This window comes from Alosa alosa, chromosome 7, assembly GCF_017589495.1.
Source record: "Alosa alosa isolate M-15738 ecotype Scorff River chromosome 7, AALO_Geno_1.1, whole genome shotgun sequence".
NCBI classification, from domain to species: domain Eukaryota; kingdom Metazoa; phylum Chordata; class Actinopteri; order Clupeiformes; family Clupeidae; genus Alosa; species Alosa alosa.
Window position 1 is genome coordinate 25,892,098 of NC_063195.1, and position 17,500 is coordinate 25,909,597.

Below are 17,500 nucleotides of genomic sequence, written 5' to 3' on the forward strand. Positions count from 1 at the left end.
TGAGAGCATGTGTGTGTGTGTGTGTGTGTGTGTGTGTGTGTGTGCGTACATGTGTGTGCATATGCGAGGACGCTGTGTATGCGTGTGTGTGTGTGTGGAGCTTGCTGTGCTGACGATATGTTGCCCATCTTCCGACCCCACCTGTGAGAGCCTGCCCATGTCTCCTCTCTCCAGTCCAGTCCAGTCCACCTACCACTCATAGACCCGGAGTGGCCATCTCTCTTTGTCCCACACACTCTTTTAACAGTTCACTCACACATACCCAGCCTCTGAACCATAGAGCTCCATGCAGTCAACAGAGTGGACTTTAATCCCTAATCAATGACCCTCCTGGTTCACTCAAGGTGAGGAACCACTTGTATAGCACACACACACACACACACACACACACACACACCGTCTCCCTCTCGCTTGCTAAGAGGGGTCCAGCCGTAATCTCCGATGCCTGGCCACGCTGTCTGGACAGCTCATTAAGGAGCACCGGGGCCGTCATTAATACCCGTTAGCCTGCAGTGGGGTCACAACAGACCTTGGGCAGGGAACGCGAGGGGGGGTAGTGGAGGCGTCCATCGATCGACCCCCACTTCTGTGTAAGAGCAAGGTGGCAGCCGGGAGATAAAGTGGGGGGTGATGGATGGGGTCGAGCACCGGCGTGTGAAATCTGGGACACCACTCTCTACCTACGCTGTCTGTCGTGCCAGGGCAAAGTTGGGCAGAGGTGGACGAGCATTGAAATGAAGAAATTCCAAGGCACTTCTTCCAGGAGAAAACGTTTGAATGTGTTCATGTGTTTTTTTTTTATGTACAAATCATTTAAGGAAAGGAGGAAAGACATCCTCATTTGCAATGGTGACCCAATTACAAGGGAATATAGCAACACACAGGCAGTACATACATCTGTGCATTCAACATGTATTTGCACATTAGCTGAACGTGACAACGTTAAAATTTGATGCATAACTGTATCTATTGCCATTGCTATGTAATAAGAAACACCATGGAAGATTTATATATCTATGTCCCTTGGCATCAACACTCAACACCTTTTAAGTGCTAAGACGGTACCCAGTTAGTCAAAAACCGACTAAAAGGGTCACAATCCTACCCGATCAATAACGTTACACAGTACAATATCAAGCGTTCCAGGCAAGCATTTGGCAACGTCAGAGACTTCAGTCTCCATATTATAAATCAGCATTTGAGCAAACCATTTGAAACCATTAGGTGAAGGTCAAAGAACCGTGTGCAGTTGTTGTAGAACAAAAAGCCTGGGAGTGATTGTGAAAGAGTGGGGATGGCAGTGAGTCAGTGTTAACCCTGGTGGAGGCTATCGGCAGGGCTCAATAACAAAGAGCCAAGGAAGGGATTTAAAAAGTAAGCCCCCAGGGTGAAGCGATTGTCCTCGGAATAGTCCTGGATCGATCGAGAGAGGAAGTGAGGAGCGGTATGGTCGAGAGCCTGGGGGAGAAACGGAGTTGTGTGTGTGTGTGTGTGTGTGTGTGTGGTTTGGGGTTGTGGTGTGGGTATGAGGAAGAGGAAGGTGTCACTGAAGGCGTCCCCCGAAAGATAAATCATTTCTTTGCTAAGATTTTGGAGTGCAGGGGACAAGCTGAGATGGGCTATGAGACATACGTTCACACTCGGTATCATGTTTCAACACACTTTAGGTCAATATCACACCGGAATTCTCCTTTAATCTACCTGTTGCCTGTATGAATCAGCAGCAACACCAGAGGCGATATCCTCCTCATCCGCTGTAGGATGTGAGGGATAAACAAACGCAGGTGCAAACAGAAAGAGAGGAGACAGAGGAGTAGCTGCCAGGCAGGTCCAGAACCTGACAACAGAAGGTCCAATCTTCCCCACTTGTTTCTCGCTTCAATCGAAGCCCTCAGGTGGACAAGACTTACAGTACGTGGGTATTTGAAGCTTGGAGCTAAAAGAGTTAGGGCGTTAGTTAGGGCGTAACAGCGAGCCTTTACAGACAAAACAAGCCGCTACATCAACAACAGCTTTTATGACGCACTGTTTTTTTATGGTGTTTTTTGTTGTCAGGCATTTCAGTAGCCTGCACTCTCACACATTGTCAGAGAGAGGACTCGCATTTAGCACATTTAGCAACGTTAAGCAACGCTGCGACATACCCCGCGTGGGAGTTTAGATTCTGCCAGAGGGGCCGTTCTCTCCACCGCAGCGGTGAAGATCAGAGTTTGCGTGTGTGTGTGTGTGTGTGTGCGAAGAATAATCAGCTCGCCGCTGCTATCTGTTAGCTGGCTGTTCTGCTGGTGTAATGGGGAAGAAAATCCCATCAGGGGTGTTTGGAGAGCTGCTATTCCCACAGGGAGATCCGTAAACGCCTGTCATTTAGCTAAAGCAGCCCTCACCGCTGCTCTCTCTCTCTCTCTCTCTCTCTCTCTCTCTCTCTCTCTCTCCTCTCCACTACCGTGGGCTCTTTGTCACGACTCCAGCGAGAGCGCAAACACTTGCGCAGACAAACACTTCCAAAAACACAAGCACATGCACACACACCCACACACAGGCACGCGTCATGCTTTTCTGATGGTATGCATCTACCATTTCCCCTCTCTCTCTCTCTCTCTCTCTCTCTCTCCGCACACACACACACACACACACACTTGAAATAAAACACTCACCTAAACACAAACACACACATACGCACAGACACATGTGCAATAAAGCACTCACCTAAACACAAACACACGCAGACCTCTTTTGTTTTATTTGTTACATTTTTTTTTTTTCATGTACAGCACACTACAGCTGCTCGACCTCTCGGCACAGAGCGCCTGCAATCTGACTGGGGCGATGTTATTACGAGAGTGACGCACTCTATCCATCTGCTGGTCTCTAATTACTGCCTGTCTCAGCACAGGGAAACAGGCTGCTGCCTGCCACTGCTACCGCTATTGTGGCTGCTAGCGCCACCGACGCTACCACTACTGCTGCTGCTGCTGCAGCCGCTGTGCTGTGAGCCAGTACTGAGCCAAAGAATTACACAACGTCGCGAGGAGACTTCACAGCTGTGCTGGATACCCAGCCAGGCCTGAAGAGATGAGGGGAGGAGGGAGGGGCATATTAGTGGTGGACGTGGAGGTGGGTGTTGGATCGTGACCCACAAAACCTTATGACCAAATCACCAAATGTACACTGTTATGTAAATCAATTGAACGAGAATGAGCCAAATAAGCAAATTGGGGTGTGAGATGATGAGAGGTTGCAGTGGATGACACTCAAGCTGTGAGTACTCCAATAATAATGGAGTACTCCATTATTTTTGGACTTGATGTAGGCTAACTATGATATATTATTAAGTATAAGTATATATAGTCTTTTGATCCCGTGAGGGGAAGTTTGGTCTCTGCATTTATCCCAATCTGTGAATTAGTGAAACACACTCAGAACACAGTGAACACAGTGAGGTGAAGCACGCACTAATCCCGACACAGTGAGCTGCCTGCAACAACAGCGGCGCACGGGGAACAGTGAGGGGTTAGGTGCCTTGCTCAAGGGTACTTCAGCCGTTCCTACTGGTCGGGGTTCGAACCGGCAACCCGCAACCCCAGTTACAAGTCCGAAGCCCTAACCAGTAGGCCATGGCTGCCCTCAATATTATATATTATGTAGCATTTATCAGCTTTAATAGCTCTGAATATGGGGACAGCAAAGGTAATTCATATTCTTGAGCAGGAGTTCCTATGAGGAGCATTGGGATTTGAATTTGAGGTTCATGTATTTTAATTAATTTGGTAGACAAAGTGATTTGGAATTAAAGAACAACAGTCAATGAATGAGGTGACAGTGAATTAGGACAAAGTGCAAACAGTGTGTAACAGAAGTGTTAGGAAAGGAGGTCCCCTCCGTGTCCGAGTCCCCCTGAGATTTTTGAAGATTGGGAGGGAAGCTCACAACCCGATGTGATAGGATTTGGTGGGCTGATCCACCATGGTGCAACCACAATCACCATTTATATAGAAGCAACAGCGTAGGTGGTATCAGTGAAGGGAAGAGCAAGATGTGAGAATGTCAGCCCTCGATTTTTTCTTCTATCTCTTTGCATCCACGTGCTAGCTTGGCTTGATGCAACCCACAAACAGCTGCCCTGACCAGGCCATCACACACACAGCAGGTGGAAACGCAATATAAGTCAATCACGGTCCTCTGGGCCGCCATTTTGGCTCTGCAGCTCCTCACCACCACCAGTCTGATGGGAGAACCAGCTGTTTTCCTGGAACTGCGGGGAATAGCTCTGTGGTCACTCCAGCAGCCTGGGCCTGCTGAGGGGAGGGCGGACTTTTTCCCCTCCGTGAGCGGTTCCACTGAATAGCCTCGTGCTAACCGAGGCCCGACATCGTTTATCAGTGGCGGCCATCGTCGGGGGACTAGTAGGAGAGAGGGCGGGGGTTCTTGGCCATCAGAACAGGTGGAAATGCAATAGGGTCAATCGCTTTCCTGTGGGCAGCCATGTTGGCTAAGCCAAGTAGCCACCGACCAGTCTAATGGCAGAACCAGGTGTCTTCCTGGATCCGGAACTGACTAATGATCCGCGGTCACTCGCAGAAGCCCGGGTCCGCGAAAAAGGTCCACACACAGTTTCTTTCCACATCCTGACTTCACGATGCCTGATGACAAGAACAGACAATAAAGAAGCAGAGCAATGTAGACAACCCTTTGGGAAATGTAGGTTTATTTTATTTTTTGTTCAAACAGGTTCAATTCTGCTAACACATTTCCAGAAAAATGACTGATGAATCTGTCCTTTCTTCCAGAATGGTAGTAGAAGTGAAAGCATTGTCAGACAGACAGACCAACTGGCCTACAGACAGGGGTTGCATGGAGTGGAAAGAGAGGTTAGCAGATAGCAGGCTAGCGAGATTCTGTGAGCAGCCTACCATGTAGTGAGTAGCATACCAACGCTACCATGACAACAATGTAAATCAAAGCACTAAAACGAACAGAGAGACAGACACACATTTGGACTACTCTGTCATTAGTAGGATGGGATAACAACAACATATTTATTTTCTCGCTACTGCTCAACCAGAAACCAGAGTTGTGTTGGTGTATCGGTACATAGTATATGCCAGCTGGCGGGCTGCTACCCGTGTGTGTATGTGAATGTGTGTGTGTGTGTGTTTGCTCTGGTATGAGCTGCTGATTGTCTGACCATTTGGACAGGAGAACACAAGAGAAAAGATTCTGGTTTCTTTGTTTGTTTTGCCCTGGTTCCCATAGAGCGCTGGTTAGCTTGTCTGTGTGTGTGTGTGTGTGTGTGTGTGTGTGTGTGTGTGTGTGTGGGTGTGGTGTGTGTGTGTGTGTGTGTGTGTGTGTGTGTGTGTGTGTGTGTGTGTGTGTGTGAGACCTTTCTCCTCCCACAGATGTAGGTGGGGTCCACATGTGCGGTTACAGGTGCTTGTTTTTGAAAAGCCGACATGGAATAAAGGGATTCTCACTGCCTTCACCCGCTCTCCACTGATGGCCTCTCAAACACATCAACAAACGGCTCAAGGCCGAGCTCTTATGCTTATGCAACAACCCTCTACGACTACTTCACTGTTTTCATAACTGGGACATTATGAAACCAAAAGTCACTGTTATGACTCTTAAGCTTTGAGTAAGTCATGTTGAGCGTTAATTATTTTATGTGTCACATCAAGCAGAAAAGTAAATCAGCATCACATAACAAATCAGTTATGCCAAAAACCACGGCACCAGCTCTGTTTAAATATCAACTCACATTAAGTACAATCACATCAACCAGAAAAGTAAGCTAGTACAATTAAAGTAAGCCAAAAACACAGCACCAGCTATTCATCTAGGCTAAATATCAAGTGTGTAAGTAAGTTAATATCCCAACAAACTTGAAACCATGTCGAATAAATAGTCACATGGGTGTAGTTACAAAAAAAATTGTTGAGCAAAGACAAATTTACACAGTCAAGTGTGAAATAAGTCAGCTGAAGCAAATGGCTGGACATTTCATCTACCAGTCGGACACAAAAGCTCAGCTCCACTGAGCGGTCTTTGCCTGAGGGTCGGGGAAGAAGCTAAGTGGGTGTTTGCGTCCAGGGCAAAGTGCCTTTGCTATCCGGCCGCGTTCAGCTGAGCCTATGAGCCCAGTGGAGATTGTGATGAGGAGGGTGAAGGAATGGGAGAAACAGGCAGTGGTGGGTGGATTTCCGCAGCATTAGTGACACGTGTGACTATGCTCTAAACATCGTGTTTTGGTTTGTTTATTTTGTCATGATTTTGAGGGGTCAAGATGCATGCTAGCTATACTTTGAATTTAACTCTTACAATTTCTAAGGCTTTAATTTCAGTGGATATATTTTTCATGCATCTGCCAATGGAGAGAAGAAACAGCCCTAGGCTGTCCAGACAGATAAAACATCTTGTGTGCATGCTCGCACGAATGTATTCATATGTTTTACATACATATATGGCACATAATTAGCCCGGCAGTGTAAAGGTTATTACTTTCATTCTGTTGGCCCTTCTTTTATCTGGCTACTGTTAAAGGTGAAGTGGAAACAGAGGGGGGTATCATGGAAAGGAACACAAAGGCAGCTCAATCCCAGAAATGGCCTTCTAATACCTACTCATCCTTTCCCTAATGCTTTATGTCTAAGCAGAGAGAGAGAGAGATAGAGAGAGGACAAAACGAGGGAGAGAATGATGTCTCTTGGCACAGCACTTCAAAGAGCTGTATGCATCATGGAAACTTCACAGTAGTGATGTTAGAAGGGCAGTTTACACTTCGGTCAAATGTGTAATGTGTGTGTGTGTGTGCGCTGCGTGCGCGTGTGTGTGTGTGTGCGCGTGTGTGTGCATGTGCCTGTGCGTGTTCATGCGCGTGTGTGTGCGTGCGTGTGTGTGTGTGTGTGCGTGCCTGTGCATGAGTGTGTGTGTGTGTGTGTGTGTGTCGTCCATCCCGTCTAAGCTGGTCTTAAGCAGGTCTCTTTCCATGCACCACTTTGTATATACAGTGCACTACATCAGAAAGTAAAGAAAGAAACTGGTTCATCAGTGATCGTGCATCACCAAGCAAAGCGGTTGGATCGAACCAGTACGGTGCACTAAGTGAAGGTATTTAGATGTAGATCAGTGGTAGCATGGTTGGGCTTGATTTAAGACTTTGACCCTCATAAAGATGGAAAACAGTGTACTGCGCACTGTGTATTTGTTTAACCGTGTTTTATTGTCTACGTTTGAGAACTCATTACAATGTATTACAGAGATAGAGCAGCACTCTCACCTGTGTGATATTGTGTATTAATTATACAGTGGCCAGCTGTGAAGACGGGATTAAACAGCTGTTTGTTTCTGATCTCTGGGTGGTTACAGTGTTCAGGTTTGACAAGGACTGGAACACCCTTTTGTGTGTGGCCACGTGAGGACAGAGTCATGCTCTTACAGGTGTCTGTTTTGATATTCACAAGGTGCCCATGCTCTGTGTGTCAGTTAAGGGCCAATTGCTGTAGTTAATAAAGCTAGTCAGGTGTGTGTGTGTGTGTGAGAGAGAGAGAGAGAGTGTGTGTGAGAGAGAGTGTATGAATAATCCCATTCAGGCTGATAAACTGTGGTCCATCAGGTCTGTTTTGTTTTGCGTAGTTGCTTGGAAATGTTTTTGTCTCCGTCATCACTTACAAGGCCATGGCAGGTGAATGATAACAGCTTTCACAGCCACTTGGCAGAGTTACAGAGCATACGTTAGATTAGATGTACGTCTGTGTGTATGGCTGTGTGTGTATGTGTGTGTGAGAGAGAAAGAGAGAAAGAGAGAGAGAGATGTACTGTATAAGGAGAGAAGAAACAGCTCCAGGCAGCCCAGACAGATAAAACATCTCTGCTTTATTCTTTCCTCCTTTGTGATGTCAGACATCCTCATGCGAGACCTTTCTTAGCCGGCTGTGGTTTCAGGCGTCTGTTAGGTTGCGTGGCATGGCCATTCACAACAAGAACAGAGAGACAGAGAGAGAGAGAGAGAGAGAATGCCACAGTGACATAAATGAAATAGTCCCATAGCTCGAGCCGAAACAAAAGGATAGTTGAAGCAGGAGGAAGAGACGGGTCTGACCTTGGAGGAGTGTTTTGATGTCTTGCATTTGGCTTTAATGCGATGTTCACAATGGCAAGACTGCAGTGCATTTGTCCTATGTGGCATCAACTCCTGACAGCATGCCTGTGTGAACCCCAAGACTGCAGTGCAGTTGTCCTATGTAGCATCAACTGACAGCTTGTTTGTGAACTCCAATTTCAAAGAATGTAAATTCAGCTCCTAACAAGACAAAACATGACAGAGAGGAGCTCGTTGTCTTTTTCTGAAAACCCCAGACTCTTATACAACTGCACTGCATCTGCCCTAGTTTCATGCTATAGTCTTAAAACTCTAAAAAAGGCTATTGTGAAATATAAAACTGTGATACATTCAATTTTAACAGTATGCTTTTGTTTTTAATTACAATGGCAATTTCTTTCTTTTTAATTAAAAAAAATGATTTTGGGTAATGATAAGACAGCCGTTGTAAATGTCTTTCAATGATCTTTGAGTTCAGCACCTTGGACAGCACACTCACATACAAGGGGAGTAGAGCAGCTGACATCGTGTCCTAACTGAAAAAAGTGACACAATGTGAACGACAGCACAAGTGAAATGTTCCTAGCTCTTTTCCTGGCAGTGTGTTAAAGAGTGAGGTGTCATGACAGACAGTGCAAAGTTTTTTGAACATTGATGGACACCTCTCTCTCTCTCTCTCTCTCTCTCTCTCTCTCTCTCTCTCTCTCTCTCTCTCTCTCTCTCTCTCCCTTGACATGCCGACTTTCTCACAGATGAATTGTCCACTGTATATTCCACTGTATGTGATGTGAATCAAACATTGCATTGTGGACAGAACCGTCATTGTTAGACGTCCCTGACCCTTAGGACGCGGCGTGAGGCTCCATGTATGTGTTCGTGCGTTGGGGATTTCAAGTCGTTCCGCTACTTTTGCTTTGTGTACTCACTGCAGATGAGTCGTGCAGGAGTGACCCCTGGCTTCTGTCAGCGGTGGGCACATATGGAGGCGGAAAGAAAGCAGAAGCCGCCGCCGCTACCACTGTCGCCGAGTGTGATAAGTCACTGGCACTCTCTTGTCTCTTGCTCTCGTCACACACTCAACACACACTCCACATTACAAACACACTCAACACACACACACACACACTTTCACACACACTCTCACACACACACACACACACACACACACACACACACACACTACAAACATACACACTCCACACATGCACACACACACACACACACACACACATTCACATACATGCACACAACCACAGACTCAAAAGCCCCTAACTGGGTGTTTGTTTTACCCTACGCTAATAAGCTAATATGCTAATATGTCTCTCATGTCCTCACAGCCTGTGAGTGAGTGCATGTCTACTGCATAGCTAAGAGAACAGTGAAGGACAAAAAGCTCTACTGGACAAGAAGCAGGAGCTCGTTTGGAGGGGACGATACGTCTCTCTGTCTTTTTTTAGCGGAGGAGGGGAGCTCCGTCTCAAAGTGAGGCTAATGCGGCGTAATGTAATGCATCCCGAGCGGAGGCCCGGCCGGCTCGTGCTTGGACGTTAGTCACTCGTCCTTGTCACTGGCGCTCTCCAAACAAATCATATGGAAGCATGCAAATGAAGCAGAGCACGGCGGGGCACTGATGAGCACGCCCGCTCAGATGGAGAGGGGCAAAAGGGGACTGCTGAGGATCTCTCTCTCTCTCTCTCTCTCTCTCTCTCTCTCTCTATCACTCTCTTTCTCCCTTATTCTTTTATTGTCCCTCTTCACATCTTTCCCTTTGCAAATTTTCAGTTTATTTCCCTCCCTTTCTCTCCCTATATATGTTGTTCTCTCTCTCTCTCTCTGAGGGGTTTGTTTAAAGGTTAAGTGTGCCTTTGAGAGTAGCCAGAGAGAGGGACATGGGGGTCTGCTTGAAGGGGGTGTCAGGGGCTGGACGCTCTCCAGACACCAGCCGCTGCCCACAGGAAGAGGAAGTGACACACAGGGCAGAGTGGCTCGGCAGAGGATAAGCAGGGCCCTGGCCAGAGTCATTATCCAGTGATGAAGGATCACACTCCCCTTTATGTATTGTGCACACACACACACACATACACACATACACACACACACACACACACACACACACGCATTACTTGTGCATATGTGGAAATGACAATGAAAGCCCTGACTAGTGTCCTCCTACTTCTAAGACTTCTGCCACATTCTACACAGTAAGCAAGCGCACAGCGTGCAGCGTACAGTATTTTTGAAACCCATTCCTTTCTTATCTCCCTCTCTCTTTCTCTCTCTCTTTCTCTCTCTCTTTCTCTCTCTCTTTCTCTCTCTCTTTTGTGCTCTCCTTTTATTTGTGCTCATTCATCTTTTTACCCTTTGTTTGTGTTTTTCTTTCTTCCTCCTCTTTTTACCGTCCATATTGTTTAAAACAATAAACGCAGTAATGCACAAAAGAGGCACAGACTGCTCAAAGGCACTTAATCTCCTGGAGGGCCTTTGGAATTTTCTAGATTTTTTTTTTTTCTGTTTCCAGTGGATGCCTTTTCACACACCCACGTAGCCCACCTTTTAAAAAAAAGCAAGCGGAAAGCAAAATGTCACACACTCACTAGAGAACATCCCTACATAAAGAGACCGCTTGCGCTTGCTCACTCGCAAGGTCATGACCTTGGCCATGGCCTGTGGAAAGCAATGGCCTTTGACCTCTATGTCTCACCCTGGGGGGTCATCTGGACTGCTCTGGTGGAGAAGGGAGGGAGGGGGCTTGAATAGGTCTCGTCCCTTTTTGCCCTTCAAAGAGTGGTCAGCCCCCACTTGTATTTCCGTAAGGGCCAGTTTCTACTCACCCCTTTGACATGTGCACATCCCCTTCGGGCCTGGTGTCGTGATGGAGTGGAAAGCTATACACTGGTATTTGTAAGAAACATTTCTGTCTGATGACGTTAATTATGACCGCCGCTAATCGGTCATATAATGATTGTCAAAGTTTTTTTTCGCGTCATCTACTTCCTGAATTTTTGGTCAACGATACCCGGGACACCGAAACACCTGTGCACATGAAATTTGGTGGGTATGTAGCCCCAGACATTGGTAAAAACCCCTAGACTTTTACGTAAAAATTTCGACCACTCCCCCCAATCCATTCAGTATAGCATTCATAGACCACCCGGTTTGCAGTCAGCCCTCCTCCACCATCCAGTAGCAGAGTGAAGTGGCACCTAACAGAAACAGAAGAAAAAGAGATAGACAGTGTTAGATAAATATGTTAAACTGAAACTGAAGGCTACTTATAATTGAAACTTTAGAATAATCATAGAATATATATTCTATATGTTTGTTGAGTTTGCTGTCAAAATCCAGGCTGAAGATAGTGTTAGAATAATTCAGTTTCGCAAGCTGGGTGAGCTCATTGAACATGCCGTGTTTGCTAGCAGCACCAGCCATTCGGGCAGCTCTGTTCGTCCGAACAATTTTGCTGCCCAATGAACGGTTAATGATAGCAGCAGTCTAGTCAGATATGACTTAAAGTTAACTTATATCAGTATTGCTAAAGTTAGCCTATTAAACTCAGAAAAATATGCACCAGGAGTTACATAAATGTTAGCTAAATCTCCACGTTAACCAGCAGCACATCTTCAGCTTATAATTTTGACAGTAGCCTAGCTAGAAGAAGCTAACGTTACCGGTAGGCCTAGCACTACTTCATATTTTATTATCATGAGTATAATAAACTGTAACTTACTGACAACAAAGGTAGGACCTAATTATAAATCAGGCTGCCGAGTAACGTTAACCTAACATTATGATGAACTGCCATAACGTAAGTTAGCCTAAACAGCAAGTAAATTTAGCTAGCCTAGCATTTGAATGAGTTTGTAAGTCAGACAGTACGATGTACATACAGTAGACTGTAAACATGACCGAATTTAATGTAGTAGCCTACACTTTTACAATAAAACATTATTGTTTGATAAATAAATGCTTGCTTACCATTAAGGAGGAGTGAACTTGACAGAGAGCTGAATCCCCTCGTTGGTCTGACTGAACTGTTGCTGAAAATGATCTCCTGCCGGACAGTTCAAACGTCGTCGCGCGGTCCACTCTTCAATCACCAAGTTTAGATTTCCCAGTCAACCACAAATCCATGATTTTTCAATATCTTTTAGTAAACTATGTATCGATTATGGCAACATAAACTATAAACCAATGTTGTTTCGATATCTCTCTTATCGATATTCATGCACTGTCGGGTTTTTGTCGGGATTGTAATGCTGATTCAATGTCTATTTACCATTGAGATTTCAATCTCAACCAAAATGATGATTTGGATGAAAAATCAACATCATATCAATGTCACCTTGCTATCTCTTATAGGCCTACCTGTAGCTTAGGGAAGCTAACAGCTTTCTATTAGGATCTAGTTTGTTAGTTACCGTTTTGTCATAACTCCCTGATGCATTTTTGCATTTAGAATAACAAGAGCGTGGATATCTCAATCGGAAAATTAAACAATATCGGGTGCCTATGGACTAGGCTTTGTGAACCCAGCCTGATCTGCCCGCTATTTATTTTTTGATTTCTTACAAGATGAGCTTGGTCTGGTGAAAGCCAGACAAGCCATGGACCTCAGTTACACAATGCAAGGGAACATGAACCAGCCTATATTTGCACGAACAACAACGGACAACAGCTCTTCAACTTTGGCCCGTTAAAATGTGTATACAGTCTAGCGACACATTTCATCAAGGCCCAAGAAATGTAACGCATTTCATCAAGGCTGCAGAAAGTTCTGTTGACTTGAATGGGCCCTCCCGCTATTTGTATTTCTATTTGTCCCCTGCAAAAATGAATGACCGCTGTCAATGGCAACATATTTTTGTGCTTCTGACTAATGTCTTTCATATCATTGTACAAGTAGTCCGTTCACATATCACACTGAAACTTCATAGAAAGTGAGGAAGGAAGTCAGGAAGCAATATCTTACTTTGCAACACCTGAAAGTTCTATTTGTGTGGCAAACTATTTTGTGGCGGTGGTAGTGTAGTGGCTAAGGAGCCAGGTTAGCATGTAGTGAAATGAATAAATGTAAATTATGGATATGTCAGTCAAAAGTGTCGCAAACCCTTAAACCGGGACGGCTGGTCATTTGCGGCAAATAGGCAAAACGAAACGGAACGAAACGGTAGGGAACGGAACTGATTGCTGTATTGCTAGACACTGGAATTGGCACACAAAGACTATTATGGGAAGGAGTTATAAATGAAATGTTTATAAAAAGATTATCAAACCAGATGTGCTCTTAGGGCTTGATTACTGTTATACCCACCATTAAAATGTGTCCTGCACCTGAGTGTTGCACAAATCAACACACACATGTGAATATAACCATGTTTTTTATCTGCATTTGGATGTGACACCTCAAAGACACCTCAAGCAAGACACGTTAACTGATGATCTTCAATATATTTTCCACATTATTCTTTAGAAGGAAACGGGTTCTCACTGTGAGTAATTTATCAAGTGGTCTGTTTATGCTGTGGCCGGTGCTTCTGAGCTTCTGTCCACGACAAGAGAGGATGCGGTTCCACTGTAACCACAGTTACCTGTCCTCCTCCTGACCTGAGGTCACCCAGGGACACGCTGATCATCCGCTCACATGCAATTCTGTGTCACCTCACACATACACACACACACACACACACACACACACACACACACACACACACACACACACACACACACACACACACACACACACACACACACACACACACACACACACACACACACACACACACACACACACACACACACACACACACACACACACACACACACACACACACACACACACACACACACACACACACACACACACACACACACACACACACACACACACACACACAGGGGCAGCCGTGGCCTACTGGTTAGCACTTCGGACCTGTAACCGGAGGGTTGCGGTTTGAACCCCCACCAGTAGGCACGGCTGAAGTGCTTGAGCAAGGCACCTAACCCCTCATTGCTCCTGAAAGCCGCTGTTGATGCAGGCAGCTCACTGCGCCCGGGATTAGTGTGTGCTTCACCTCACTGTGTGTACACTGTGTGCTGTGTGTGTTTCACTAATTCAAGGATTGGGATAAACGCAGAGACCAAATTTCCCTCACGGGATCAAAAGAGTATATACTTATATATATATATATATATATAATATATATATACACACACACACCTATGCAACACACACTGACACAAGGATGAGTGATAGCCTGTGTTGTTTGTGGATGTTGTGTAAAGAGTGGATTCGCAGAATGGAATTGTATTTTTTTAAGCCTTTGTGTTGAGCGCAGCCTTTGTTGTCCAAGGGGTCATGACCCTGGCCGGTGTTGTGTTGTATGAATTGCTGTTGAAGTAAGCGATTACTGATTTATTAAGCTGCAGGGGTGGAGGCTGAGGTTGAGGTCGAGGTTGTTCTGTGGATGAAACCCACACAGGCAATGGCCTTAAGGGGAGGTGGATGGAAGACCAAGGAGCTCTTTCATTTTGTCACCTCAGTTCCACTTTTCATGCTCCAAATTGTTATGTTCCTGTCCCTCTCTACAGATAGATAGATAGATAGATACTGTAGATAGACAGATGTTTTGGACAGATATATGCAGACATACTGTACACACACACACTCACCCTAGATATTACACCTCATTTCCTCTGCAACCCACACAGACAGACAGATACTGTAGATAGATAGACAGATAGGCATCTCTTGCCTTGATTTCTCCTCCCTATAAGCATGTGAGCAGATCCCCGTGGGTTCATCCCTCTGTGCAGATCTGCTGTTGATCAAACACAGATGCTTTTCTCCGCTGCACTCCGAGTGGACGGGGTCAATAATTCAGGAGTCATCCCGTCCGCCGTAACTCTGCCACTCGCTGGGTTTTGGAGGCCCCCCTTAGCCCACATCGTATTTCACAATAATGTGATGGGAAAAGTTAAGGGTACGCTCCTTAGAGGGTTGAGAGAGACAACTGGACGAGGTTCAGCAGCTTTGTGGTCCGCTTTTTTTTTTATTTTCTTTTTTTTCTGGTTTCTGGTTGTTGTTGTCTTTCTTCCTTTTTTCTTATTTGTCCTTGCTGATCCGTGGATAATGAGTACAGGCTTTTCTTTCTAGTCCTGGTAGAGAGGGTGTTTACATTGGTTGACATGAGTTTATATGATGTTTCTCTTTGTCTGTGTGTGTGTGTGTGTGTGTGTGTGTGTGTGATTCACAGGTTCATCCTCGTGTTCGGATGCCTGATACTCTCTGTCCTCTCCACTATCCCGGAGCAACAGGAACTGGCCTCGCACTGCCTCCTCATCCTGGTAAGACCCCCTTAGCGTTGTCCAGTCCAGGCCAGTTGTCCGCGCCTGCTCACATTACACAAAATTACCCCCTGGCCCTGGCCACTAAATATCATGGTTGACCCAAACCAAAAAAATGTAATTATATATATATTTTTTCATTTCAAAATAAATTAGACAATAAAAATGAGATGATATAGACCCTGCAGATGAGCAATCAATGGTTATTTGGTTTCTGTGTTGGCTGCACGTAGATAATTGTGTTGGTGAATGGAGGGACCCGCTCATTTCTCTTTTTTTAGTAGGAGAGAGTCACTCAATCTTGCTTATTTTATTTTCCTGGCAAGGAACTGATTCATACTTACTGTAAAATATGAATCAGATTATGACCATTGAATATGACCATGGTAAATTATGACCATTCCAACTCAATTAGGGACTCGACTGATAGTCAGCATTCACTGACCGTGTACCATTTTGTTTGCCATCAGCAGCAGATATAATCAACATCCTTGTCTGATTACATCTGGGGAAAAGAATTGTGTGTGGTAGATGGTGACTGATAAATGAATGCATTTCCTCTGAGTTGAAAGGGATCAGAAAACAAATGGCTATGTTTTCTCAAAGCAGATCATTGCCATCTCCACTCCACGTTGTTTTGATTTATCAAATTATAGGTTTCAATCGTAATATTCCTTTCTATTCTAAATCAGATAAATGATTAAATATAAAAGTATTCTGTCATGTTTTTAGTGGAAAGGTTTTGCATTCCATTGCAAAGCAACGCATTACTGATGCCTTGCTGTAAATACACTCTAGTAGAAGTTTTTACTCAGTTTGTTTCTACTCAATGTGTGCTACTACTTCCTGTTTCTGCAAACATGATGAGACTGCATTATCTAATACTGCTCACAATATGCCCTGAACATGCCCTACATTTTATGGAAAGTGCACCAAACTTTTTCCCTCCGCAAATGCTCTCATCTGAAGCTAAAAATATAGAGACAACGGGTTAGTCAAAGGTACATATTGTATTAGACAAACCAATTTCTAAGAACAGCTCTTCCCTCTTTGTATTATGACATAAGTGGACCGAGGGATTTAGGGAGGGATTGAGTTGTTCTCTCTGTCCACTATATGGCTATTACTTGTGTCGGCAGTGAGGAGAAAGACTCGGTTTGGGCCCGAACTGCACTCTCTCTCTCTTCCACGCTTTCCGGAGGCCGATCCACGTTCGGGGAGTGCGCTGGGCTGTGGATCGGGATTATGGCTCGGCAAATCCGCTCTTCATAACTGGATTTCATGTTTTCACTCAACGCTGTCGCTGTCGGGCTGGTAATGAAATCAGAGATTACGGACAGACGGCTCATAATCAGATTAGCGGCGCGTGTAGTATCAATACGCTCTGACCTTGCTGATCGGAGCCGCTGGGATGGAGGGAGGAAGGGAGGGAGGGAGGGAGGAAGAAGTGGTGATAAGGAAGTGAAGAGGAGAAGAAGAGTGTCATCGGGACGGGGCTGTCCAGTATCACTGCCTTGCGGATGTTTTTTTGTTGTTATTATTATTGATGCTTAAAGACACAAATACAGAACAGTAATCATTGACAGTCATGGTATGACAATACAGTTTTCATGCAAAGCAACACATATACAACAGAAATCAAATCACATACAAAGCGGATGTTTGTTCTCGCATATAGAGGTGCTGTGAGTCGGCCATTTGCCACAGTACTTCGACAGCAAAACCAGTCAGGTGTCTTGACTGGGCAAACCTCCCTTAGAAATGTGCATATAATGTATGATAAAAAAAACTGGTACTTATAATGTTACAAACTACCCAATAGATCTGTTTATTCGTTACCCCAAGACAATTGAAGTCGTATAATCAGCTCTTGTTGTGAGAAATAGAGAGATCTACGGGGTCTAGATATAAAAAGTTTGTTCGGCTATTGCGCTGTCTAAAAACTTCACTCCTATCTAAGCCCTCTAACTGAACATTAATAACTCTTTTGGAGATTTTAGTAGTTGACTGGGGAGTCTGGTGTCATTTTGCCAAGTTATTAATTGGCTGAGCAGTAGCCAG

The 17,500-nt window shown here is 45.0% G+C and overlaps 1 protein-coding gene across 2 annotated transcripts in view; it reads left to right on the plus strand.

Moving 5' to 3' along the window:
* kcnq5b (potassium voltage-gated channel, KQT-like subfamily, member 5b) overlaps window positions 1-17,500 on the plus strand; it is a 160,718-nt gene that overhangs the window by 109,160 nt on the left and 34,058 nt on the right. For both annotated transcript variants that reach the window (XM_048247236.1, XM_048247237.1), the window contains exon 2: window positions 15,349-15,439. In XM_048247236.1, the coding sequence (XP_048103193.1) occupies window positions 15,349-15,439 (91 nt within the window). The remainder of the gene's footprint in view (window positions 1-15,348; window positions 15,440-17,500) is intronic.